This window comes from Equus caballus, chromosome 10 (genome assembly GCF_041296265.1).
Source record: "Equus caballus isolate H_3958 breed thoroughbred chromosome 10, TB-T2T, whole genome shotgun sequence".
Taxonomy (NCBI): domain Eukaryota; kingdom Metazoa; phylum Chordata; class Mammalia; order Perissodactyla; family Equidae; genus Equus; species Equus caballus.
In genome coordinates, this window is record NC_091693.1 from 48,612,235 (window position 1) to 48,639,020 (window position 26,786).

Below are 26,786 nucleotides of genomic sequence, written 5' to 3' on the forward strand. Positions count from 1 at the left end.
AGGACCCTTTTAAGAGAATGAAAAGACGAGCCACAGCTGGGAGAAAATGTCTATCTGCAAATCACACATTTGATAAAGACTTACATCCAGAAGATATAAAGAATGCTCAAAATTTAACAGTAAAAAAACAAAAAATCCAACTAAAAAATGGCAAGATTTGAGCATACACTTCACTAGAGATGTACAGATGGCAAATAAGCACAGGAGAAGATGCTCAACATTATTAGTCATTACAGAAACACAAATTAAAACTACAATCAAACACCACTGCACACCTACAAGAATGGTTCAATTTAAAAAGACTGACCATCAAACATTGGTGAGCGTGTGGAGGAACTGGCACTCTCACACCCTGCTGGTGAGAAAAGTTTGGTAGTTTCTTAAAAAGTTAAACACACAACTGTCATTTAACCCAGCCACTCCTGTCTTAGGTATTTACCCAAGAGAAATGAAAGTATATATCCATACAGAGACTTGTATACAAATGTTCACAGCATGTTTATTTGTAACAGCCAAAAAGTACAAACAACCCAAATGTCCCTCAACAAGTGAAAGGATAAAGAAATTGTGCTAGAACCATATAATGGAATACTATTCAGCAATACAAAAGAATGAACTATTTATAAGTACAACAACGTGGAGGAATCTCAAAATAATTATGGTGATTGAAAGAAGCAGAGAGAGGGGGAGAGGGAGAGAGGCAGGGAGAAATACCGTATGACTCATTTATATAAAATTCTGGAAAATGTAAATTAATCTATAATGACATGAAATCAGACCAGTGGTCACCTGGGGACTGGAAGGGTAAAAGGAAGGGCAGGAGAGGGGACCGTCAAAAGGGCCCGAGGAAATTTTGGGAGGTGATGGATATATTCATTATCTTGATTATAGCGATGAATTTCACAAGCGTAAGCATGTCAAATTTATCAAATTTTACACTTTAAATATGTGCAGTTTATTGTATTTATTATATCTCAATAAAGCTATCAATTATTTGTTTGTTTATCTATTGCTGAGGAAAATTCGCCCTGAGCTAACATCCAGTGCCAATCCTCCTCAATTTTTTTTTTCTTTGCTTCAGGACGCCCAGCCCTGAGCTAACATCCCTGCCAATATTCCTCTATTTCGTACGTGGGACATCTCCGCAGTATGGCCAATGAGTAGAGCAGGTCTGTGCCCAGGATCCAAACCCACGAACTCAGGCTGTCAAAGTGGAGCACACAGAACTTTAACCACTGGGCCATGGGGCCAGGCCCTATCAAAATTTTTTTAATGGCCAGAGGGGTAATCTGAAAGATTAATCTATGGCTCTAAATTGTTCTCTTTTTAACTAATCAACTGAAGTATTTCAGTCAAAGTCAACTCTACTATGGGCAAGAACATTAAAATAATCAACTCTTTGAAAAACAATTTCTTCCTCAGCAAAGATACGCAAAAGCAAATGAAATTAATAATTCACATTCACAATATTTTTGATATGTTGACGGTTATTTGCAGGGTTTTGGTGGGTTCTGGACAAGAGAACCACCAGTACAAGAAGTATACTAAAAAACAAACAATCATACCTTGATTTGTGCAAAGGGTCTTTCATAACCTCCAACATAGAGAAGGCCAACATTCTGAGGAAGTAACCTACAAAGGACAAAAAAAAAACCCATTATTTTTAAATATTCTTCCTTAAATGTAAGGTTGTATAATCATCAAAATTTGTATAACAGATAGATAACTGCGAAAAAACAATATCTATGCAGTTATTCTTGTCTTTTGCACTATCGGACAGGAACCAGCAAAAGAATAATTCTTATACTTCAGAAAATAGTGGGTAAATGTTAAGAATGGAAATGTAAATGCAGAACACTCTAGCATATTAGTTATTCTAGCAAAATTACTGCATAGTGTCTCTGGGGGGAATATTAAAATAAGTAATGCATATATTTACAAATCTATAAGGATCCAATTCAAGAAACACTCATTTTATATTGTATATCTATATTACACATTATAGGAGATAACACAAGCCTAAATAATTCAGTCCCAAAATTTAACAGGAAAACCAGACACATAAATAATTAACCTAACAAAAGGTGGCCTCTGATAAGTACAGAGGTATTCACCATTGCAAAGTAGTGGAATAGGAGTTACTTGCTATGGAGGGAGATGGAAATGTTTGAATAGGTGGAATTTGGGCTTAGCCTTAAAGGGTAAGTAAGGCGAAGGGAGAAATTTAAACAAAGTCCTGAGAATGCAGAAAATTTGAGACAAAGAATGCTGGAGTAACAGATAATTTAGTTGGAGATGAAAACCCAAAGGAAGTTTGGAATGGACCATGAAGAATGTCAAATGCCATATCTTTTTAATTTGTAAGCGATATGAAGTCATATCTTATAAAAACAATAAATGCACGTGAGAATAAAAATCAAACCATATAGAGGGTGAAAAAAAATAACAGTTACCTTCCCCGGCATCATCCCTCACTTCCTATCCCCTCTTCAGGGGGTCCATCATTCCTGACTGTATTCAAATATTGTGAATGAGGAAATACCATCTAGAGAATTGTGCTTGTGGAGTGTGTAGTGGTGTAGGGCATGAGAAGAGCATGATTAAAGTAAATATTCCTGTGTTTATCTCACTTCCTTTTATCATAAATCTTTTCCTAATGGACACTGTGAGTAATGGACACAACTCCAGTCTTAACATTATTGTACATAAAGAATACAAAATTGCCTATACTCCTTGCCCAAAGCAACTAGGTCAAGATAGGAGTCCCCTCAGAATCGAGATAGCAAAGTTAATAGCCTTTTATGGCAGGTAAAAAATTATCTCTAGGATGATTGTAAATTCTATTACATGAATCTGAGAATGGAACACTGAATAGTATCTAAAGTGAAGGAAAAAACAGCAAACTCAAAACAATCAAATGAAAAATTCTCAGTGTACCATACTAGTCTAATCATAAAAAAAAATCAGAACACATGATTATCATAACCATCCTTTTAAATTTAGTTAGTGACTTCAAAAACTCTACTTCAAAAATTCCAGGATATGCATTTATTCATATTTTAACTTCCCTGAAATCAAACTGACTCTGATACTCTACAGTGTCTTCTAATCATTGTTACCAGGTGACAGGTGTCAGGTGGTTGTGTGGTTACCTTCCATTGACTCAATCTAGTAAGACTAAGAAAGCATACTCTCAAAGCACCTTAGATTTTATGAAATAAGGTAGATACCCAGTTCCCGGGAACATCCTCTGTTCTCCAACACTCCTTAAAGGCCTATAAAGCATTAAAGGTCACTAAAAGACAGCTAATAGTTTATGAACACAATCCTAAATTAAACCAATTCAGCAAAATGCTACTTAAGTTTGGAATACAAGTGATACTTGAAGTAATTAGCTTTGGCATGTTGTGGAAGGTTATAACCAAGACTGAAGGCATTTGTTCACTCCATGCAAGTAGAAAGCATGAAGAAATGTCCCTAAGTCTCAACTGTGAAATGGAGAATTTCTTAGCCATCAATTGACAAATAAGAAATTAATCCAACCAACAAAACTTTAAATCTCCCACAAATCATTGCTAGGATCACAAATTTAATGTTAGTTATACATATCACTAGTAATTTATTTCCTGTATAACAAATGTTCACAAAAACCTTGATAAACCCCCTTTTAGAAGTAAGAACAGTTACTGTTCGTATAAATAGATGCTGGAAAAAGAAAAGAATAAAAGCTGGTTGACATTTAAAAATCAATATGCCTCTAATTACTATGCATATGCATTTCAGGAAGCTTGCCAAAATCCTATTTAACGTGTCCCCCCTACCTCCAACTTGCCTATCTAATAACTACCTTTTCCTAAACAAGAAATTTCTTAAATCTATCAAATACATAGCATATATATATTTCAGCTTTTAAATACCATTCCTTCTCATTCGTGTACCTATTATTCCTTACCATAGTAGATTACCACCATCATTTGAGTGGGTTTTAATATGTATCATAATTTAAAGGCCTACTATGTATGTGTAAAATAATTAGTACTTTGAGAACACAAATTCTCACTTTTAAGATGGGACTTTTCTGAAAATGTTTTTACTTTTCAAAAAGTTATTTTGCCAAATTGTATACATAATTATTGTCAAATAATAGGCACCATTTTACCATGACCGGGTACTTGCATATAATATAGCAATCACATTTTAAATCCCCAGAGTAAGGCGTTAATTCAGCACTGATAGATGCATTTATACTTATATGTTAAAATAGAAACCCTGACTCATTTAGTACCAATTGTTTTGCCTTTAAGTTACCTGAACATTAACATAACTTATATACAAATGCTAACAACTCTTAAAATATTTGCTTCTAACTAAATGCTTCTATAGTGTGGCTACCAAAAGGATGTTTTCGGAAAGTAGCGAAAATAAGGCAATGTTGTGTGCGGGGGGAGATCTATTACAGCTTTTGAAAAAATAAAGATACACAAAACTAACGTTCAATTTGCTTCAATTTCCAAAATACAAATATTACAAACACCTGTCCAGGAAAGAAAGCTGCAAAATTATTTCCAGAAAAGTTTCTCACAGAAAGAAGGGAAAATAAAACTTGTCAGGTAATAGAATGAACATTACTTAAAAGAACTTCAATCACCCTAAATTGATGATATATCAGACATAGAAAAATTGCTTTAAAAAGACATTGAGTCTATAATTATTCCAAATTAAAAGTTAAAAAGAGGGAAAGATGATCTTTTTAAAAATAAGAATAAGCTCAATAACTCAAAATTAACTACTCTGTCTAAAAGCTATAATTATAATACCTACTAACTTATACTTTTCAACTGCAACAAAATACCTTCAAAAAACTTACAGTATCTTAAATACTGACTTATATCAAATCCCACTTCTTACCCAAACAGAAAGTTCTCCAAAGAGAAGACTATGTCCAACATATCTACTACGAGAAAAAAAGAGAAAGCAAATGCACTTACTATGGGATCACTAGTGCCCTTTTGAATTTGAGAAAATGCTATTATTAAGAAGGCCTAAATTATTAGGAATTCTAGTAAATTCTAGTAAATTTTAGTAAATGAAAGCAGCATATGCCCATAGGCCCAGATAAAACTTGGATGAGCCAATAAGTTTATTATTATCCTAAGAGACTTTTTCATAGCCTACACTTTTCTATTCTGGTTTGCTTTCTAAATCCTAGTACAGGCATAACAAAATGCTCTAGATTATTGTTAAAAAAAAAAAAAAAACCACCACTACCAACAATGACGTGTTTAAATAAAGAATCTATTGGCCAACAGAAATAAATCACCTGAAAATGATGTTTGGTTAAGTGAAATATAGAGGGAAATAAATAAGACAGGGGAAAGATTAGTAAGATGCTAAAGTAAACAAGAGAAAGCTGAATCATTTTGCAAAGGGATACAAGAAGAAATGTTGGGCTGTCAATATTCAGAGAATAAATACCAACACGATGTATAACTATCTTATTATCAGACAAAGAAAATGTCAAGGTAAAAAGTATTATTGAGACAAAGGAAGATACCTCAAAATAATAACACGTTCAATTTGTCAGAAATGTATATGCATCTAATAACATAGCTACAAAATATGTAAAATAAAACAATTAACAAATGCATGTGACGAAATTAAACAAATCCACAATCACAGTAGGAATTTTAACTTTCCTCTCTCAGTAAATGATGGCAAAAGCAGAGTACAAAAGCAATAAGAATACAGAAGAATTCAGCAACACCATTAACAAAACTGTCTAGAACACCACTCAGCAGCGGCACAATACATGGAGCACAGAACACGCACACACACAACATTTACAAAAACTGGCAACGCACAGGGCCATGAAGCTGATGGGGTCAGGGCAGGCTGCCCCAAGATGCACCACTCTGGTATGTGGATTATTTCCAGCTGAAGACAATAAAGGCTCAGACTCAGGAAGAACATTCGACCTTTCCCCCCTAAGTGCCTAAAAGAAGTTTAAAATAAAGACCTGTCCCCAGGACAGGCCATCATCACAGATAACTCTAGGTTTCGGCAGATTGGGAGGATCCTTGCTAAGCCCACTCTTATTAAAGTTCTATTCGCCAAACACTTGCTTTTCCCTTTCCATGTGAGTTGCCTTCCTCCTCTTTGAAGCCCCAAATCACCACTCCAACATCCTCCTGGTCTGTAGCTGAAGATACTTAAACAGGAAGCTTGGCCACTTGGCTGAGTTACTCAGTTTCTCCTGAGTTTCTCCTGTGTATACACACTATTAAACTTTGCTTGATTTTCTCTTGCTAACCTGCCTTTTTAATTATTTGACCAGCCATAAGAACCTTAAGGAAGAGCTGGGGGAGGGGGAATTCTCCCACTTCCCTGACAAAGCAAATTAAAACAAATAAAGTAATTCATATTATAGTCTCTGAACACAATAATTCAGTTAGAAGTCAAAAACAAAAATAACCAGAAAATTCTCATGTCTAAAAAGATATCTTATAGAATAGAAAGGAAATTCCAATAGAAATTATGAAATATTTCAAACTAGACAACAAAATAACAATATATCAAAACTTGTGAGGTGCAGCTAAATCTAAATTAGAAATTTATAATCCAAAATGCATCTATCAAAAAAGAAGAAATGCTGAAAATGAGTTAGCCAACCACATCAAAAAATTAGAAAAATAACAGTAAATTAAACCCAAAGAAAATATTTAAAAAAAACAGTGCGCAGAAATACATGATTAGAAAACATACACTAGAGAGGATTAAGAGATTAAAACTTATTTCTCCTAAAAGAATGATTAAATTGATAAACCCCTAATGAGACTGACAATAAAAAGGGTAAGGCACAAATAATCAGTATCAGAAATAATAAAGAGAACATAGCCGCCTACATATACTAAAAAATAATGGAAGGATATTATAAACACCTTTATACCAACAAGTTTGAAAATTTAGAATGGAAAAACTTCTAGAAAAATATAATGTACTAAAACTGACACACAGAAAAATAGATTATCTTAGTTGTCCTACTATAAAAAATTTTAATGATCTCCACAAAGAAAGCAAAAGGTCTAGGTAGATTCTTCAGCAAATTCTACCAAACGTTTAAGGAAAAATTAATTTCAGTCATATACAAATTTTTCCAGAAAAGAGAAAAAGAAGGAATATTTCCCAATTCATTTTATAAAATCAGCATAACTCTGACACTCAGATATGAAAATGCAACGTTGATCAAGAGAGAATGAGAAGACAAGCCAGAGACTGGGAAAAAATATTTGCAAAAGACATATCTGATAAAGGACTGTTATCCAAAATATACAAAGAACTTGTAAAACTCAAACAATATGAAAACGAGCAACCTAATTAAAAAAACGGGCCAAAGACCTGAACGGACACCTCACTAAAGAAAATATACAGATGGTAAGTAAGCATACGAAAAGATGTTCAAAATCATATGTCATCAGAGAAATGCAAATTAAAACAACAAGATACCACTACACACCTATTAGAATGGACAAAATCCAGAATGCTGACATCAAATGTAATGAGGATGTGGAGCAACAGAAACTGTCATTCACTGCCGGCAGGAAAGTAAAATGGTACGGCCACTCTGGAGAACAGTTTGGCAGTTTCTTACAAAACTAAACATACTCTTACCATATGATCCAGCATCCCACTCCTTGGTATTTACCCAAATGAGTTGAAAACTTAAGTCCACTGAGACTTAATAAGCTCATTAGAAAATAGATATGGGAAAGCAAAAGAACAAGAATGTAAAAGATTCTCCTAAAGAAGAACAAAATAAGAAGACTGGCTCCATTAGATGTCAAGACTTCTTATAAAGCTTCAGCAATAAAGAAAATGAGGTGTTGGCATCAGGACAGACAAGTGGGCCAGTGAAAATAATAGAGAACCTAGAAACAGACCTACACATACATAGACACTTGACTTACAACAAAGTTGGCAATGCAGAGCAGTGGAGAAAAGATGGTCTTCCTAACAAACAATGCTGGGATAACTGGCTATCCACATAGATTACAATATATCATACAGGAAAAGATCGATAAATTTGACTACATTAAAATTAATAATTTCTATTTATCAACAGATACACTAAGATCCAAACCTCACACAATTCACAAGAATAAACTCCAAATGGATTGGCAATCTAAGTAAACAAAACAAAACAAAAAGACCTTATAAAGGTTACAAACCTCAACAAAACAAGTGTTAGAAGCAAAACAAACTTGGGTAAATTCCTCTTTAACTCTGATATAACAAGAGAAAATATTGGTGAATCATACCATATAAAAATAAAAAAATTTAGCAAGGCAAAAATACCACAAAATAAAGTCAAAAAGACACCTGACAAACTCTAAGAAAATATTTGCAACATACACCACATAGAAAAGGGACTAACAACCTTATTATTAAAAACTTTTCAAAACTGACAGGGAAAAGGGCTAATAACCTGATGGAAAAGTAAGAAAAAGACAATTTGCACAAAAAACGGATATTAAGAATACATAAAAATATTCAAACTCACTCATAATTAGAGAAATGAAAATTAAAACAGCACTGAGATACCATTTCTCACCTATCAGATTAGCAAAAATTGAAACGTACGCTCAATGCATTCTGTTGGCCAGGCTGTGGAAAACAAGAATTCTTGCATACTGTTATGGACAAGCAAACTAGGACAACACTTGTGGAGGGAAACGTGGCAATATCTAACAAAACCACATACGCACTTAGTTTTTGAGCCAGTAATCTCCCTAACAATCTGCCTTGAAGATGTAGCCCCAAAAACTCAAAAATACATACTCACAAGGCTATTCACTGCAAACTGCTTGTAACTGCAAAATCTGGGGAACCCCCTAAATGTTCATACATAGCAGTGTGGTTCAATAAGTTATAGTACATCCACACAATGGAGTAACAGGCAGCTGTAAAAAATGAGGACGATCTCTATTTACTGATAAGGAGCAACTTCTAGAATATACTTACTGTTAAGTAAAAAAAGAAAAGTACAAAAGAGGATGTATAGCATATAAACGTATGTGTATACATATATAGCAAGTATTTATGTGTATATATAGTGTGTATATTTCTTTATGTAAGAAAGAAAAAGTATTAGAAAATATTCATGTATCTGTTCATTTGTGCAAAAGAATTTCATGAAAGCTAAAACAGAAACTAAAGAGATTGGTTCTTATAGGGAATAGGTATTAAGGTGCGTGATGAGGGACACTTCCATGAGGATAATCTTTTCTATAGTTATGACTGTTATAACCATGATAATGTTCCATACACCAAACAAATAAACAATCAGTTAAAATCAATCAGTTTGTTGGGGGAACCCAAAATGGAATAAAAATAATTGTATTACAAATGAATAATACCCCACATTAAGGGGGATGGGGATGAAAAAGAGCTAAAATAAGTAACTTGAGGAAACAGTACTTTGACATACTCTGTAAAGCAAGAGATAAAAAGAACTGTACACAAACACAGTTAGTTCTTGCGTTAGTAAACTCGTTTCTCAGAGGAGCATGGGTTAGTAATTCCGAAAACACTTTATATGCATACAGTCATGCATCACTTAACGACAGGGATACATTCTGAGAAATGCATTGTTAGGCAGTTCTGCTGTGCAAACACCACAGAGTGTACTTACACAAACCCAGATGGTATAGCCTACTATAGACCTAGGCTACACGGTGCTAATCTTATGGGATCACGGTTACATTTGCAGTCCATCACTGACCAAAACATTCTTATGTGGCACATGACTGTATTAGTATTTAACAAACAAATAAATATATCATGGATAAGGAGGTACAAGTTTCTCACTGTACAAGGTTATAAATAAGACAAGGGGAAAGACTGGAATTAACGTTATGATGTTGGATTAGAATCAGAGGTATTAGTAGAAACTCATGGTTTTTAATATATTCACAGATGGGTAAAGAAATAAATATAAATGTGTGGGTGCATGTTAATACATGAACATTCCTGGCTCTAACAACTGCGAGGGCCTGTAATGACACCAGCAGCAATGACCACACCTAGAATCTAGATTTTTGTTTCTATCATTCACCAATTAAAAAGAAACAGAAGCCTGGGCTCCTTGGAGAAATGGCTGATTCTTGAACTAAGGGAGGGAAAACATAAGAAGAGCCTGGAACACCTTGTGGAACTAGAAAGTAAAGGAGTGCTGAAAATGATGAGAGCATGTCAAAAAGACACAAAAGTCAAACTGAAGGAGTTCTCAATGACCAAAGTCAAAAGAGCAAAATAAAATGATAATACTGCATTGTAACCCACAGAATAAAATATTCTTAAGTCCTTACTAATATAAGTAAACATACGGGGAAGAGGGACAGTTCTTTACAGTAAAATTCCAATGAACACATTTTATAAGAATGAGGGAAACTGAAATTCATCATTATTTGAAATATTTACCAAGTTGAAATGGAAAAATACTACAACAATGACTGCTGCAGGCAAAAACAACTGAAAGATATTAGAACTAGAAAATGAAAGCATGATGAGAAGCATGATATTTGCCTGGTCTCAAAGTTTCTCCCCAGAAAACACTTATTAATTACAAAGAAAATACAGCAACTTTAGAAAAACCCACCAGACAACTTTAACCAAGTAATTAAGTCCAACATCACCAGTGTTAAGATTTATGGACATGCCCACCCACCCATCCCCATACCATATAATGCACTGAGAAGGGCACATATCACTTCTACGGTGTTCTTGCCAGAGCATACCCCAAAAAGATCAAACTAAGGTACATTCTATAAAATAACTGACTAGTACTCTTCAAAAAGTGTCAAGATCATGAAAAAAAAAAAAAGTGAGGTATTGTCACAAATTGGATTGAGGAGACATAAAAACTAACTGCAATGTGGGATGGTGGATAAGATCCTAGAAAAGAAAAAGAATATTAGTGGGGAAACTCACAAAATTAGAATAAAGAATGTAGATAAGTTCATAGTATTGTATCAACATTTATTTCCTGATGTTAGCAATAGGGGAAACAATGTGAGAGATATACAGGAATACTCTGCACTATTGTTGCAACTTTTGTATATGTTTAAAATTATTTTACAATAAATTTAAAAGATATGCATATATGATCAATTAATTTATGACAAAGGAGCTGAGAATATACAATGGGGAAAGGAGAGTCTCTTCAATAAACAGCATTGGGAAAACTGGACAGCCACATGCAAAAGAATGAAACTGGACTCCTTTCTTTCACCATACACAAAAATCAACTGAAAATGGATTAAAGACTTGAATGTAAGACTTGAAGCCATAAAACGCCCAGAAGAAAAAGGAGGGGGTAAGCTCCTTGACGTTAGTCTTCATGATGACTTTTTTGGATTTGACAATAAAAGCAAAGACAACAAAAGCAAAAATAAATAAGTGCGACTGCATCAAACTAAACAGCTTCTGCTCAGCAAAGGAAACCATCAACAAAACAAAAAGGAAACCTACAGAATGGAAGAAAACATTTGCAAACCATATATCTGATAAGGGGTTAATATTCAAAATACATAAAGAACTCACACAATTCAATAGCAAAAAAACAAACTACCTGATTAAAAAACAGGCAGAGGAACTAAAAGACACACAAATGACAAACAGGTACATGAAACGGTGCTCAACATCACTAATCATCAGGGAAATGCAATTTAAAACCGCAAGGAGCTATCACCCCACACATGGTAGAACAGCTATTATCAAAAAGATAAGAGACAACAAATGTTAGAGAGGATGCAGAGAAAAGAGAACCCTCATGCACTGTTGCTGGGAATGTAAACTGGTGCAGCCACTATGGAAAACAGTATGGAGATTCCTCAAAAAATTAAAAATAGAACTACCATATGATCCAGAAATTCCACTTCTGAGTATATATCTGAAGGAAATGAAATCACTACCTCAAAGAGGCAGCTGCACCCCCACATTCATTGCAGCATTATTTACAACAGTCAAAACATGGAAACAACCTAGGTGTCCATCAGTGGATGAATGGATAAAGAAAACGTGGTGTGTATACACACATACACACACACAGGATTTTATTCAGCCATAAAAAAAGGAAATACTGCCATTGCGACATGGATGGAACTTGAGACTATTATTATGCTAAGTAAAATAAGTCATAAAGAGAAAGACAAATACTATATGATCTCACGTGCAAGTGGAATATAAAAAAAACTGAGCTCAGAGAAATAGAGAACAGATCAGTGGTTGCCAGAGGTTGGGGGTAGGGGGAATGGGCAAAGGGAGTCAAAAGTTACAAACTTCCAGTTGTAAGATCAATAAGTTCTGGAGATGTACTGTGCAGCATGACTATAGTTAACAGTACTGTATTGTATATTTGAAAGTTGCTAAGAGAGTAGATCTCAAAATTTTCATTACAGGAAAAAAATGTTGGGGTCGGCCCCGTGGCTGAGTGGTTAAGTTCACGTACTCTGCTTTGGGGGCCCAGGATTTCGCCAGTTCAAATCCTGGGCGCGGACATGGCGCCGCCCATCAAGCCATGCTGAGGCGGCATCCCACATGCCAAAACCAGAAGGACCCACAACTGAAAATACACAACTATGTACCGGGGGACTTTGGGAGAAAAAGGAAAAATAAAATCTCTAAAAAAAAGAAAAAAAAGTTGTAACTATGTGAGGTGATGAATGTTGGCTAAACAATAATTTCACAATATATACATATATCAAATCATTATATTGTACACTTTAAACTAATACGATGTTATATATCAATTATATCTCAATAAATTGGGAGGGAAAAAGAAATATTAATTTTAAAAAAAGACACTATCAAGAGACTGAAAGAAGCCACCAAGTAGAAGAAATTAACACACATTATCTCCTAAGTCAAACATACAAATACCCTAGGACTTGGCAATTCCAATTTTAGGTATACGTATACCCAACAAACATGTGTGAATGCACGTGTCCTAAAGCACACACACAAATATGTTTGGCAATTATGAGTAATCACCCCAAACTGCAGTCCATCCAAATGCCTACATATAACACTATGTTTTACATATATATATAGTACAATGAAAAGGACAAACTCCACATATGATGGATGAATTTCAAAATCATGACTGAGCAAAAGAAGCCAAACATAAAAGAACATGGGGTTGCATTTACATAAAGATCAAAAACAGTTAAAACCAAACTCTACTGTTTAGAGATCCATATCTAAGTAATAAAAGTATAAAGAAGAGCAAGGAAGTAAAACCACAGAAGTCTGGGTAGTGGCTATCTTTGGTGAGGGGGAGAAGTTTGTGAATGAGAAAGAAGATGCTGGAAATATATTCTTTCTTGTCCTGAGAAGTGGTTAAATGGGTGTTGCTTACATGAAATTTCATTAAGCTGTACATTCATGTTTTATGTTCTTTTCTGTATGTGTATTATATTTCATAATATAAAAGGTTTTAATATAAAAAGCATAAAGAAAAAACCAACATAAGCAATCAGTAAGAGAGTGAGAGCGACTCCTAAATGAGAGGTACAATATTAATGTATTAATATATTTTAATATTCCTGTGTAAATAGACGAGTATTTTAAGAGATGAGCTCCTAGGGAATCCAAGTCACTCATCCTCTTCTTAGTATTGGAGCTACATATTCTATGCCATCAATATAATATGAAAACACAGAACTCACATATATGGGCATAATGGTTTTAAATACAAAGGCACTAAAATTGAAAAAAAAATTAAGTGCATTAAAAACGTATAGAAAAATTTTCCACTCCCAGCCAAGACTGAGTAACAAGCACAAGCACTAGACTAGGCCATACTCCCACTAAACAACTAAAAATACAATGTCACAGAATGGTTTTCAAAAATTGGACAAGAGGCAGCACAGATCAATAGTACTTGAGAGAAGGGAAACAAATTAAGTGAGTCCTACCCCTGCCCCAGCTTACTATCTGGAGTTTTTAGACCACAGGGCAAGAAGGGAGAATCCAGGCCCATAACACGTGAAGTATTTACTATCTGGTCCTTTAGAGAAAAGAAGTGCCAACCCCTACTCTAAACAAATGAATATATACAGCAAAATACTGCTCAGCTATAAAAAGAAATGAACTATTGATACACGTAACAACATGGATGAATTTAAAGTTGAAAGAAGCAAGGGTTGGGGGGGCACATATTGTATGCTTCCATTTATAGAAAATTCTAGAAAATAAATTCTCAACAGCAGATTGGTGGTTGTCAGATAAGGGGGGGAGACGGAAGGGAGAAAGGGGAGGCAGGGATTAGAAAGGGGCAGGAGGCAACGTTGGGTGTGATGGATATGTTCATCATCTTATCCAGGGAATGATGATTTCACACGTAAAAACCAATCAAATTGCACACTTTATGTGCAGTTTATTATATATCAATTACTCCTCAATAATGCTGTAAAAAATGGTACAAACTTCATCTTCCAAATTTTGTTTAGTAAGAAAAGAAAGTCTACAACTGTTCATAGGCCGTACAGCGAAATGAGTCTACAAATAATTCTAAATTGATCTACCCGGATCATTCTAAATGGACAGTTGATTTATTATTTGAAGAACTGCCTGTGTAAACAGGAAGGAGGATAGTCTGAAAAGTTGATTTTAACCGGGAAATCATCAAACACACGGAGCTCCCTGTCTAGTTTGTAATCTAATGATCCTAAGAACGATTCTACAGCTCACTTCTACCTACAGAGGAAGAGAGGGGGGAATGATCTATGCAGAGATCAGCCTCAAATCTAAACATCTGAATCATCATCATATCCATAAATTTTCACCTCCTTGACATTGACTCCATGATGTATGTGTAAAGCACATTTGTTAAAAGCTTAAATGGAATACAAATTTCATTTCCTGTACTAGGAAATTCAGAATCTTTTTTTCCCCTCTATTTTTGTTCTACAAGTTTCTCCTGTATACTTTGGACAAGAATTTGACCTGTGAAGTCCTCCTTTTCCCCTGGGAAAATGTAGGAACATTATGTTAAGAAGCTGTTTCCGCAGAAAAAGAAATACAAAAGATGCTCTGGAGACTAGAAACAGAGAAATTTAAGCTGAGTGGGTATTATTCACAACTCAATTTTTTCAGTCTAAATTATAGCACCATGTCACACGTTGCCAGCTATTTCAATAATAGCTATGATCAATCAAAGAGAAAAATGTTGTTGTTGTTTATTAAATGACAGACCCCAGAATGACTGAGATTGTTATATTCTATACTGAAAAGACTTACTGCAAATCTGAATTTCAGCTTCGTAGAACTCTCCACAAAATGCTGACTGACATATGAACTACAACCAAAAAGACAGAGAACCGCCCAAGTGTCTCACTGACAGAATACACATTAAATTGGTCCTCTCTGTGCTATTAATTTTAACTTGAATACTCCTCTAGTAAATTTTATATATGTATCCTTTTTCTTAAAATATGGATTATGATAGGTATTGAATTATTATTTTTCATTGTTAGGCATGTACTAGCTATCTTTATTTTTTAAAGTTATTAATTATTCACTATTTTTATGACTATTTATAAATAGGAATCAGTCTATTTTGAGTTAGCTCAACAGACAGTTCCTGCCTTAATTGAATCAATATATTCTTTTATTCAAACAGAGTAACTACTGACTAGTTGTAGTTTGTAAAGGCCTCAAACGAACTTTTTACCTAGTTGAATAGCTCATATAAAAGAATTTGAACTCTGACAATTCATTTTATCCTTTATTTTTATATCTGTTCCAAATACATTTATAACTAACGATATAATACTAGAACTATTTTTTAATTACTTCAAATTTAAAAGGAACTCACTAGAATCCTGAATTGCATGTCGATTATTTTGCTTATAAATTACTATATTTATCCTTGATATACACCTTGATCAAATAACAATTAAAAGTTAATGCATGAGATAGTTCAACCTCAGTAATGTGACAACAATAATCTAGTCTAAATATTGAAGACGAAGTTTCAGAATCTTAGGTATTGGGCTGATAACAGGAAATCATGAGATGTCCATAAGAAAGACATTTTCACTGGATAGTGCCAGCAGTGCTATAAAGCACGATAATTTTAACATTTCTTAAAACCATGAATATAAACTAAATGTTACCTGGCTGACTAGGACCGCATTTTATAAATGATTTAAAGATCCTCATATCCTTATGATGAAAGCAATTTGATTATTCCCCAGAAATGAGATGCAGGTTATCTGATAATCACAATACTTTTTCATTCATTTTCTCCATTCTATTAAGTGACTAATGTGAATTCTTGAAGCAGGTTATGGTCATTGCAACATTAGAACGTGCTCAGCAAAAACATGAGGGGGAGTCAAACAATGTCATCTTTTCCTCAAACAAATTAACCAGGCTTTCAGAATGACTTAACAGCATGGAAGTATAATTAGTCACTTCATAAACAGTGATTTCATAAAAGATTTTTTAAGATGTAGTTTTAAAACCCATTCTTTTGTACTCCAACATTCAGAGCAGCATTATTCACAGTAGCCAAAAGAAGAAACAATCCATATGCCCATCGATGACTGATAAACAAAACGTGGTACATACATACAACGGAATATTATTCAGCCTTAAAAAGGAATGAAGTGCTGACATGCTACAACATAAATCAACCCTGAAAACATTATGCTATGTGAAATAAGCCAGTTACAAAAGGACAAATATTGTATGATTCCACTTATATGAAGTACTTTGCATAGTCAAATTCATAGACACAGAAAGTAGAATAACCAGCGGCTAAGGTGAGAAAAGAACAGGGAGTCACTGTTTACCGGGTACAGATCTTCTGTTCAGGATGATGAAAAAGTTCTAGAAATGGACAGTGTTGATGGTTGTACAACACTGAGACTGTCACTGATTTGTACACTTAAAAATGGTTAAAACGGTACATTTTATGTTAGGCACATTTTACCACAATTTTTAAAAGTGCAAAAATATCCATTCCTAAAATACAAGTCTATCAGCAACTTCAAACATTTTTCTCTTCTTGATCCCCAAAGATATTGTTCCAGACCTCTTCCTTTCTCCAAATCTCCTCAGGTCCATCCCCTCCTCTTCTCCCTCCAAAAACCCTTTCATTTCTCATGAAATGGAGAAAATCCAGTCTTGAGTTACAAGTTTAGCCATCCTTCAATTCATCTGTATTTCTATACATATATTTTTAGCTTTCCTTCTCGTCTCCTTGCTAAAGCTATCTAGTCCTCCATTTATTTGATACTTTCCCAACTTCAACACTTATTCTTTCTTTTCTCAAAGATCTCCAATCTTTTATTTCCTTCCACTTTCTGAGTTAATAAGGAGGGTTACAAGGTCAGAAATGGTCATTCTGAAGTTGAGTCAACTAAAAACCACTACCGAATGGATAATGTTTATGGAAGTAATCCACCTAAAAGAGATGAGTCATATATGGGGACTTCTAGGCTCTTTCTGATCAGGCTGTTATGATGTATGGAAAGGGTGGCTTGAAATCACAGAGAAACTCTGATTCCTAATTGTGGTGCTTATTAACTGTATAACTTTAGGCAACTCATTTAACTCCTCTTTAGACTTAGTATTTTCTTGGGCAAATGGGTATAACTTACTTCACAGAAATGTTTTGAGGATTAAATTAAATAATATATGTACTGAATTATATTTGTTTAATCTAAATCAGTTCGAATATATTAAATGACCAAGGTATATTCTCAAAATATACGACATTTTAAAAAGAAGAAAAAATTAATCGCCCTGTATGAAATACTGAGGTTTGTGGTTAATGACAAATGAGAGAATTTAAAAACATACATCTGTCAGAATTTACGTGACACGTGCGTGTCTGCCTTTATGACAGAGGGAGAAAAAGAGAGAGGCAGATGGTCAGAGGGGAAGACAGAGACCGACTGACATAATCAGCAAAGATGAGTTATCTGGATGCTAGAAAAGTATATCCTAACATGGAAGACAAGGTCTATTACAGCCTGGTGAAATATCTTCCAGGATCACTTAACCCTTTTTCTTTGATCACACAGTCACAAAGCAATCTTCCAATAACTAATTAAGTTTCCTGGGTAGATTAGAAACTAGATGCTGTAAATAGCAGGCCTGAGTATGTATGTGTACGTGTGTGTATGTACACACACGTACACATAATGATATATCACTACAAATTAGTACTGATAGTTACAAAAGCAACAATAACAATAATTATAGTTATTTACTGAGAACTTCAATGGTAAAGCCCTGTGCTAAGCTGAATTTTACATTACATTGGTCTTCTCTCTGGTATTAATTTTAATTTGAATACTCCTTTAGTATTAGGAATTTAGGATTGTCATTTAATCTTGTCAAAGAACCCCATGAGTTAAGTACCATTATTATCCCCACTTAATAGATATGGAAGCTAACAGAAATGACTAATTTGCCTAAAGGCACACAGCTTGTAAGAGGTAGAACTGGGAATCAAACTTCTCTTCCTCTGGTTCTTTGTTCTTAATTCTCATGCTGTATAGGCATTGTTTTATTAATTAAAAAGTTTGGTTAAGGATAATTAATTCCCCACAACATGATCAACTCTGAGTGATAAAATCAGTTTGGGGCTTGCAAAGCTCTACCCAACCTCATCAGGCATGCAGAGAATCCGTTCCATCAACACGGCCTACTTCTTCAAAAGAGAAACAAGGGGGAAAAAAAGAGAAAGGCAACAAGGGAGGAAAACTAGGTCAAACCTCCATTCATCTTGGCTCTCGCCCATCTTCTCCCTCTTTCTGGAAACTGAATCATTTATTGTATATCATTCATTTATAGTATATGCCAGATTCTGGTGCAGGTACCAGAGACATAAAGATGATCTCTGCCCTCAAGAGCTCATAGCTTAAAGAGGCAGAAGGTTTGAAGTAGTTAAACTACAAGAAACTAAGACAAATTAGCAAATTCTAGTACAGATCCACATGAAGTATGTATTGCGGTAATCTTTTGAGTACTAAAGACTTTTAAACTCTGAAAGTAGAGGCTTGCATGTTAACTGCAAACTCACACGCTGGTTTTTATGGAATTCCTTTAAATGCATTATAACTCAACATTGGAAACACTAATAGAAGTTTTCATATTTTAAGACTCTTATCAAATGCCATGAAGTATCATCATATAACATTTTATATTATAATCCCAGGCCTCTGGTAGAGGGTTTGACACAAAGCAGGTGATCAACGGCTGCATGGTAAGTAAAAAACAAAAGAAAAAAATAACAGAAGAAAAAAACAAAACAACACGCACCTCTGTAGGGAAGAACTAACACTGATATTTAGTCAAAAAATACTTGAAAAATGTAATGCATATTTTTAAATGAACGGATATGAAGCAAATTTATATGTAGATAACTTTGCCATAAAATTTTCTGATATGCAAAACCAAAACTGACAGCTAAAGTTCTAGCATGATCCAAACAAGATAAAGATTCCCTGGTGTCAGGGAAATTTAAAGCAGGATTCCTACAAATGGCATAACAGAAATATTGAAGAAGCTTAACAACTTCCTAAAATTCTTCTTCAATCTAGTTTTAGGAAAAAAAAAAACCCGAGGTATTCATGCAAAATTTTAAAATGTTGCTATATTACATCCTTAGCTGGAAATAAAACATCTGAAATCACCTGTGGCATAAGAGACAACAAACCTTTCAATGTTCTGATTATGGCTAGAAGGGCCCAAGTTAATTTATTTCTAAGATCAAACTTAAATATTCCACTTCATTTCCTAAAGTTTGGTTTTTATCATAGAACTCACAAGTTCAGTGCCTCCTTTGACTTTCTAAGACCAGAATTTCTGCTTCAGGAGTCTGATTTGATCATATATGAATTATTGGGGTGGGAATGGGAAGAATGAGAGCAGAGAAGGAAAGAGAAGTCAGTAGAACATAAAAACAGCACTGAGAGACTTTCTGTCAGATATCAGATAAGAAGGGTGTTATTAATACGATTCTGTAATTTAAATGGTTCCAAGCAGCTAGCTGGAAGATTAGAAAACATTTTCAACTAGTATTGTTTTTAAATAGAATTCTACTACAATTCTTGAAAACGGCAAGCACATTTCAAGTATTTTATAAGGTAAAATATAATTTAGTAAGGCAAGATCAAAGCAGCTTAAAATACGAACGTGAAACAACTCCATACGGGTACAGGCACAAATAAAAGTAAAATAAGCTGCACAGACTCTGAAGGAAATTAACTATTTCATAAGTACTTAAGTTAAATTTCAACAAGGTGTCATTCATCAGCGAGGTACTCAAAAGATTATAAGCATGGCAGTCTAAAGTGAAGATGTCCTGAAGAGAAATGGCAAATCAGATTCTATTCATCTGCTATTGCCATAACTAAAATCATCAAATATTTTGTTTCATTTTTTCCTTACAGTATCTATAATGGTGTTTATAAACTACCTACCAATGTTGTTTATAAAGTGCCTACAAAATGTGGGTTTTCTTTTTTTTTTTTGAGGAAGATTAGCCCTGAGCTAACTACTGCCAATCCTCCTCTTTTTGCTGAGGAAGACTGGCCCTGAGCTAACATCCATGCCCATCTTCCTCTACTTTATACGTGGGACGCCTACCACAGCATGGCTTTTGCCAAGCAGTGCCATGTCCGCACCCAGGATTGGAACCAGCGAACCCCGGGCCGCCGAGAAGCCGAACGTGGGAACTTAACTGCTGCGCCACCAGGCCAGCCCCCCAAATTTGTACTTACTGAAAGTTTTAACCCTAGTTTAAAAGCAGTCTGACAACGAGAGTGAAACTCAAACTATGTAGTTACTGATAAACTATGAAGAGCACAGTACTTTCAATTATAACCATTCCAGGCTATGAAAAACACTATTATAAAAACAGCCTCATATATGTAATACAGTCTGAAACAAAATTTCTAATGGATTAAGTGTACATTGATACTCCTAACTGAACACAAATAGGATGGTTCAGTTTAAGCTACTGATTGTTCACACATCTCTCTTAGGGAAGGGAGGGGAGAATTGCTGGGTGCTAAGAGCACTATGAAAGGAAAAGAATCCATTTATACAAGCACTATCTGTAAGACAGAGTTAATATACTAGAAATAACATTATTTATAATTTCTTTATAGGAAATATTCAATATTTTCGCTTAAATTTTCTTCCCTTTTTATTAGTATTTCATGACTCTTCCTTCTCATTGCTATTCCCCAAAAGGGCGTTTTGCAGAAATAAATGAGGAAACTGAGCCATCATGATAAATCAAAAAAAAGAAGTAGGAAGAAAGAAAGAAAACTGATGCTGACTGCATCAACAAGGAAACACAATGAATTCCACTGATAAGAACTCTTCGTGCAGAAAGAACTTGATGTTTACAATGTCTTGCCTCAGACAAAGTGACATGCCAGCACTCATACGGGAACATGGTAGTAACAAGTTTATACAGTGAGATGTATAAAAGGAAGAGCTGAAAAAATTTCAAGATATAACTTTGCTATTAAGATACTTTAAATCTAAGAGAAGGACTTAGATCTTAATCTCTGATTTCCTTATCACTCACCAAGTGGATGCCTCTGCTTTCATCAACTCTGCCTCTTCACTGTCTTGTGCATGTGCCATAGACATCTCCGCCTGAAATATCCTTCTATCTTTTTCCAGTAGTTCCCATTTTTGCACACACAGGTCCAGTGCCATCTCCTGTATGGAGCCTGCTTTGACTACCCCACCCTCACTGATGTACCACTGTTCTCAATTCTTCTGCAGCATCAATAATCTGTGTTGCTGAGTTTGGTCCTTATTTATATATTGTCATACATAGTTCACTATATTGTAACTCCCTGTGGGAAAATGATATGTAATATTTCTTTTATATCCCTCACATTGCTTATCATTGTTCTATGTATTCAATAAGATGTTCAATAAACATTAGTAGAATAAATTATAATAATAATTATACTAATAGCCAATATTTATTGTTATATATATCACATACTGTGGTAATTGACTTGGATTAATTTAATCTTCACAATAACACTATGAGGTAGATTACAATTAATATCAGTACTACTAATATTAACCCATTTTACTTAGGTGAAAATTAAAGCTTAGTTTGGTAACAACCAGGATCATAGTTCTGAACTTTCATTTCAAAAGAATAAGCTATCCAGAAAACATATGAAAACTCTTACACTTGGTACTTGGTGCTTTCAACATATAAAAAGTTTTCTAAGTAAAAGGGTAGGGAAAATAGAAAGGCTAACTATCCAGTTAATGCCTCAAACTCACCAAGCTGTCTGGGGTCATTAAAGTATGCCTCTCTCCCTACCTGGAACTCACAGGCCAGTGCCACACACTAGGCACACAGTAACCCTGAACAAGTGAATTTCCTGTTATAATAAATACATTTCATAGCTTCCCTCACATTAACAAAATATAAGTAAGCTATATGGGATCTGCCATTCTCTTCCTAATTTTTTTAGGGTAAAATAGTCATTAATGAAGAAGGAAATGACAGTGGCCTTATTTTAAAAACACTAACTGTCCCTCTCAGTTAAGCTCAGTGCCCCCCAGCAAAATTCAGAACTTGATCTTAACCTTATCAAACAAAAGATGCCAAGATTAAGAAACTTAGCTAACAGTCCCTTGTTCAATTAGGAAGATAAAGGGTCAAATATGACCATTTCAAGAATCTTTTGAGGAGATGATACATAATTACTTCAATATAATATAAATGTGTAATATATATAATGTGACATATAATAAATATAAATTATATATAATACTTCCATAATATAAATTAATAAACCATGTTTACCAATTAGATATTTAAGAGATCACTATTTAAGCAAATATGATGCCAAATTTACCTTTTCTCTCCCTGAATCCTCTAAAATTAACAAAAGATTTAAGCTAATCTGGGGCCGGCTCTGTGGCTGAGTGGTTAAGTTCGAGCGCTCCGCTGCGGCGGCCCAGGGTTCGGATCCTGGGCACGGACATGGCACTGCTCATCAGGCCACAGTGAGGCGGCATCCCACATCCCACAATTAGAAGGACCTGCAACTAAGATATACAACTGTGTACGGGGGCGGTTGGGAAGATAAAGCAGAAAAAGAAAAAAAAAAAAGGAAGATTGGCAACAGTTGTTAGCCCAGGTGCCAATCTTTAAAAAAAAAAAAAAAAGATTTAAGCTAATCTATGGATAACTAATCCTATAATAAAACACTTCCTATATCAAACATAGAATGTTACACAGCAAACAATTACAAACACTGATTAAACAAATTAAAAATATCTAGCTCAAAAGTAATGACCCCAGAAATGCTATCTAAAGAGCCTGGAACGAAGCAGAAAGACTGTGACTGATCCCATACATCCACGTTCGATTTCCATCAATCATTTCACATTGCTTGTTCTAAGAATAGGGAAGGCACTGGAGGGCTGAGAAGTACAGTTGATTTCCCAGAATCTCATGGGATCAAGAAACACATTTTACAGTAAAGCCTTTTTTCCTCTTGAAAGTTTGTTATTCTGCATTTGCAAACTGTTGGACCCAAGAGACAAACATCTTAACCTCAAAGACTCAATTTTGTACCTCTCCAGTTACAATTTATTTTAAAGAATAGGAATAGGGGTTTAGTTTTTTAGTAACTATTAATCTACAGAAAGAAACTTTCCAGTCAAATTTTCTTTAATATATGTAGGAATCAATGATGCCCTATTACGATCTGTGAAAACTGAAAATGTAAAAGGCACAGTAGCACAGTAGGCCTTTGCCAATGATAAAAGATGCCAGAGAAGAGTGCAACCCTTAAAGGCTTCTTAACTCCTAATGTGAAGAGAGATGCTGTGTGTGTGGAACCAGGTGGCGAGTATTTCCAAATAATCCTGTTACCAGTACCCCAGCCGAAGCAGACAATATCAGTATCAAACGTCTTTCTCTCCTATGTTTGTCTCATAAATGAGACAGTTGTAATCAGTAAGAGAAGGAAAGAGACTGCTCTCCACAAATAGTACAGGTTTTCTCTCTGTAATTCCTCCTCCCTCACGAAATTTGCTGGGTAGAAATCCATTTAGGAAAAGGAGAATTCAGTGGTCATATCAACTAGATTCTTCTATCTGAAAAGTTTCAATTACATCTTTTTTTTCATTCTGTCAAATGTTATGACCAATAAAAAATATTCTTAAAATATCAAGTACCAAAATACCAACTCACAGCTGTGAAAAAATTAGGAATTATACCTGACAAACAGGACATATAAGATGCAAAAGACCCATCTTATGTCTGCTATCTTGGTACTCCATTAAGGTGCTGATTGGCTGTGCTAGAAAGGAATAAATCCCATTTCTGGGAACGAGCATCATTGGTTTAGGCAGAGCTTGAACTATAACAGAGTGACCTCATCAAAAGATTAACAAAATTATTATAGTGAGCTCTTAATGACTTCTTAGAGAGAGAGAGCAGAAGTCAGGGTTTTTATTCTTTCAGGCAAGGAAATGGGTAAGAATTGTTTCTCAGAAGACAGTTAAACAGTTCTCTGAAATATGGGGCTACAAACTAGGTCAATTCCTAGCTGATATCATTTTACAGAGACTAATATACAGAGACTTTGATGGCAATCCTTTTCCAAATCATGGCAAATGCTATCATCTAAAGCATTCACACCCTCCCCAAAGTACAAAAGGCCTTCGAGGCCAGAGGTACTGTTTTATGCTAAGACAATAGAGTCTACCCTCGAAAATATTATTTTTTAATGAAAGAGACCAAAAAATCAAGCTCCACAACTCAATGTAATAAGCTGAATATGCAGAAGAAGGACCAATGGACTCAGGTACAAGGGGTCCACCAAGCAAGACTTCATCTGCCACTATGTTTTGCTTTTCTTTCCCATGTTTTTTTTTTTCTTTTTTTCTTTTTCAATAGTATATTTGAATTGATGTCATATCAATATATTCTGTACTTTAGGTTGAACGGTTAGATTTTCCTGGACCAGGTAGGAGGTTCCAGTGAAGGCAGGGTTGGAAGGAGGAGGCAGCCTTCCATATGGTGCAATCCAAGGGCTCTCTCTTCCATGCCACAGTGACAAACTATTGCTTTTAAATCCCTTTTTTGCATCACTGGGACCAGAGGGGTTCTGCAGCCAGCACAGTTCCCCTTAGCTGCCTGGTCACCTCACTGACCAGTGTCCCAAGGGTAACTGCCCTGCTTTCTAGGGTGACCCCTGAACTTCAGAACGTAATTTTTGCTTGCATGCTGAGATCTGCTACTACTAGACACTTCCACACCTTTCGCTTCTCTCTCCTCCCTTCCTGCCCCAGAGCCTGCTGCCTACTGTCAAAGCTCAGCTTTGGGCATGGAGGCTCCAGCTCCAGCTTCTGGACTTGAGGGCTGGTGCCTGACCCTTAGCTAGTCCAGGAGTGCTGGCGCTATCTGAAATCTGTCACACTCTGGCCTCCAGGCTTTTCCCTGTCACTCTCAGAGCTGTTTCACCCATGGCTCTGCTGGATTCCAGCCACTTTGGGCACCACATTGGAATGTGAAGGTTTTTTTCTCTGTCTTCTAATTTCAGTAAAAATGGAATTTATGCAGTTTCTTTTATTTTCCCTGTTGTTGCACATGTTTTTCAGGAGGAAAAGGGATGGATTTTGATGCTAAACTAAAGCCTCAGGCTCTGGCAATAATACCAAACAGGCACAAGCCTTCCTCTGAGAAAAGAGGAATCTGAAAAGTGGCTGGCCACAGTTTTCACTTTTTCAAAACACGTAGTATTAAATTATTCATATTCATTTAGCGAATGAATGGCTGATGTTGGTGACTTCTAGAGGAAGGAAGATGAAATCTTAATTTGTAAATATTTACACTAAAATATTATGGAGATTAAGAACGAAGAGGATCTTATGCTGGGACACTAATAACTTTCAGACTGGATTGAGGCTGAACAGGAGAAAAATATAAAGAAGGAAAATGACGCCAAGAGAGATGCAACTAACCGAACTGCTTTTAGAACACGAGTTAAACTGCTGTGGTTATTTAATTCACATATGTATTGTAATTTTTAAGATCAATAGATCAGTGCTGTTCACAAATGCAAGCCACATATGTAATTCTAAATTTTCTAGTAAGCACATTAAAAATGATAAAAAGAACAAGATGAAATTAATTTTAATGACATATTCAAAATATTATCATTTCAACAAATGTCAAAGTTATTAGTGAGATATTTTACTTTTTTTGTACCAAGCCTTCAAAATCGGGTATATATTTTATACTTACAGCACATCTTTCAGAGTAGCCACATTTCAAGTGCTCAGTAGCCACGTGTGGCTAGTAGCCATCATACTGGAGAGTGCAAATAAAGAGTAAGCAAGCTATCCATCCATTCAGGGACATGACCTGAACAAAAATTCTCAAAGAACTCTACTGAACAAAGAAGAAAATTCTGCTGCATCTCAGGGTGGAATCTGTTGTACCAACTGTAGCCAAGAGTGGAAAGTAACTGCTTATACAACCCCTACCCCTGTCAAAACTGCCTAAGGAATCAGGTGGGGAGGGCCTGGGCCATGCAGCCAGAACCTATCACTAGACACCATCCTGGAAAGTTAGAAGATGAAGATAATATGCAGGAAGTAATCATCTTGAATCCAAAGGTCACACCTTCTTTGTCGAAAAAGGTTCTATTCTAATCTCATCTATTTGATTTAACTCAAACAGGTAATCCTATCACTTGGGTATC

General features: G+C 35.1%; 1 protein-coding gene across 1 annotated transcript in view; it reads right to left on the reverse strand.

The window, feature by feature from the left end:
- The window catches only part of RNGTT (RNA guanylyltransferase and 5'-phosphatase), a 280,203-nt gene that overhangs the window by 43,645 nt on the left and 209,772 nt on the right, over positions 1–26,786 (reverse strand). The window contains exon 14 of the mRNA XM_001503749.6: positions 1,566–1,632. Coding sequence (XP_001503799.1) covers positions 1,566–1,632 — 67 coding nt within the window. The remainder of the gene's footprint in view (positions 1–1,565; positions 1,633–26,786) is intronic.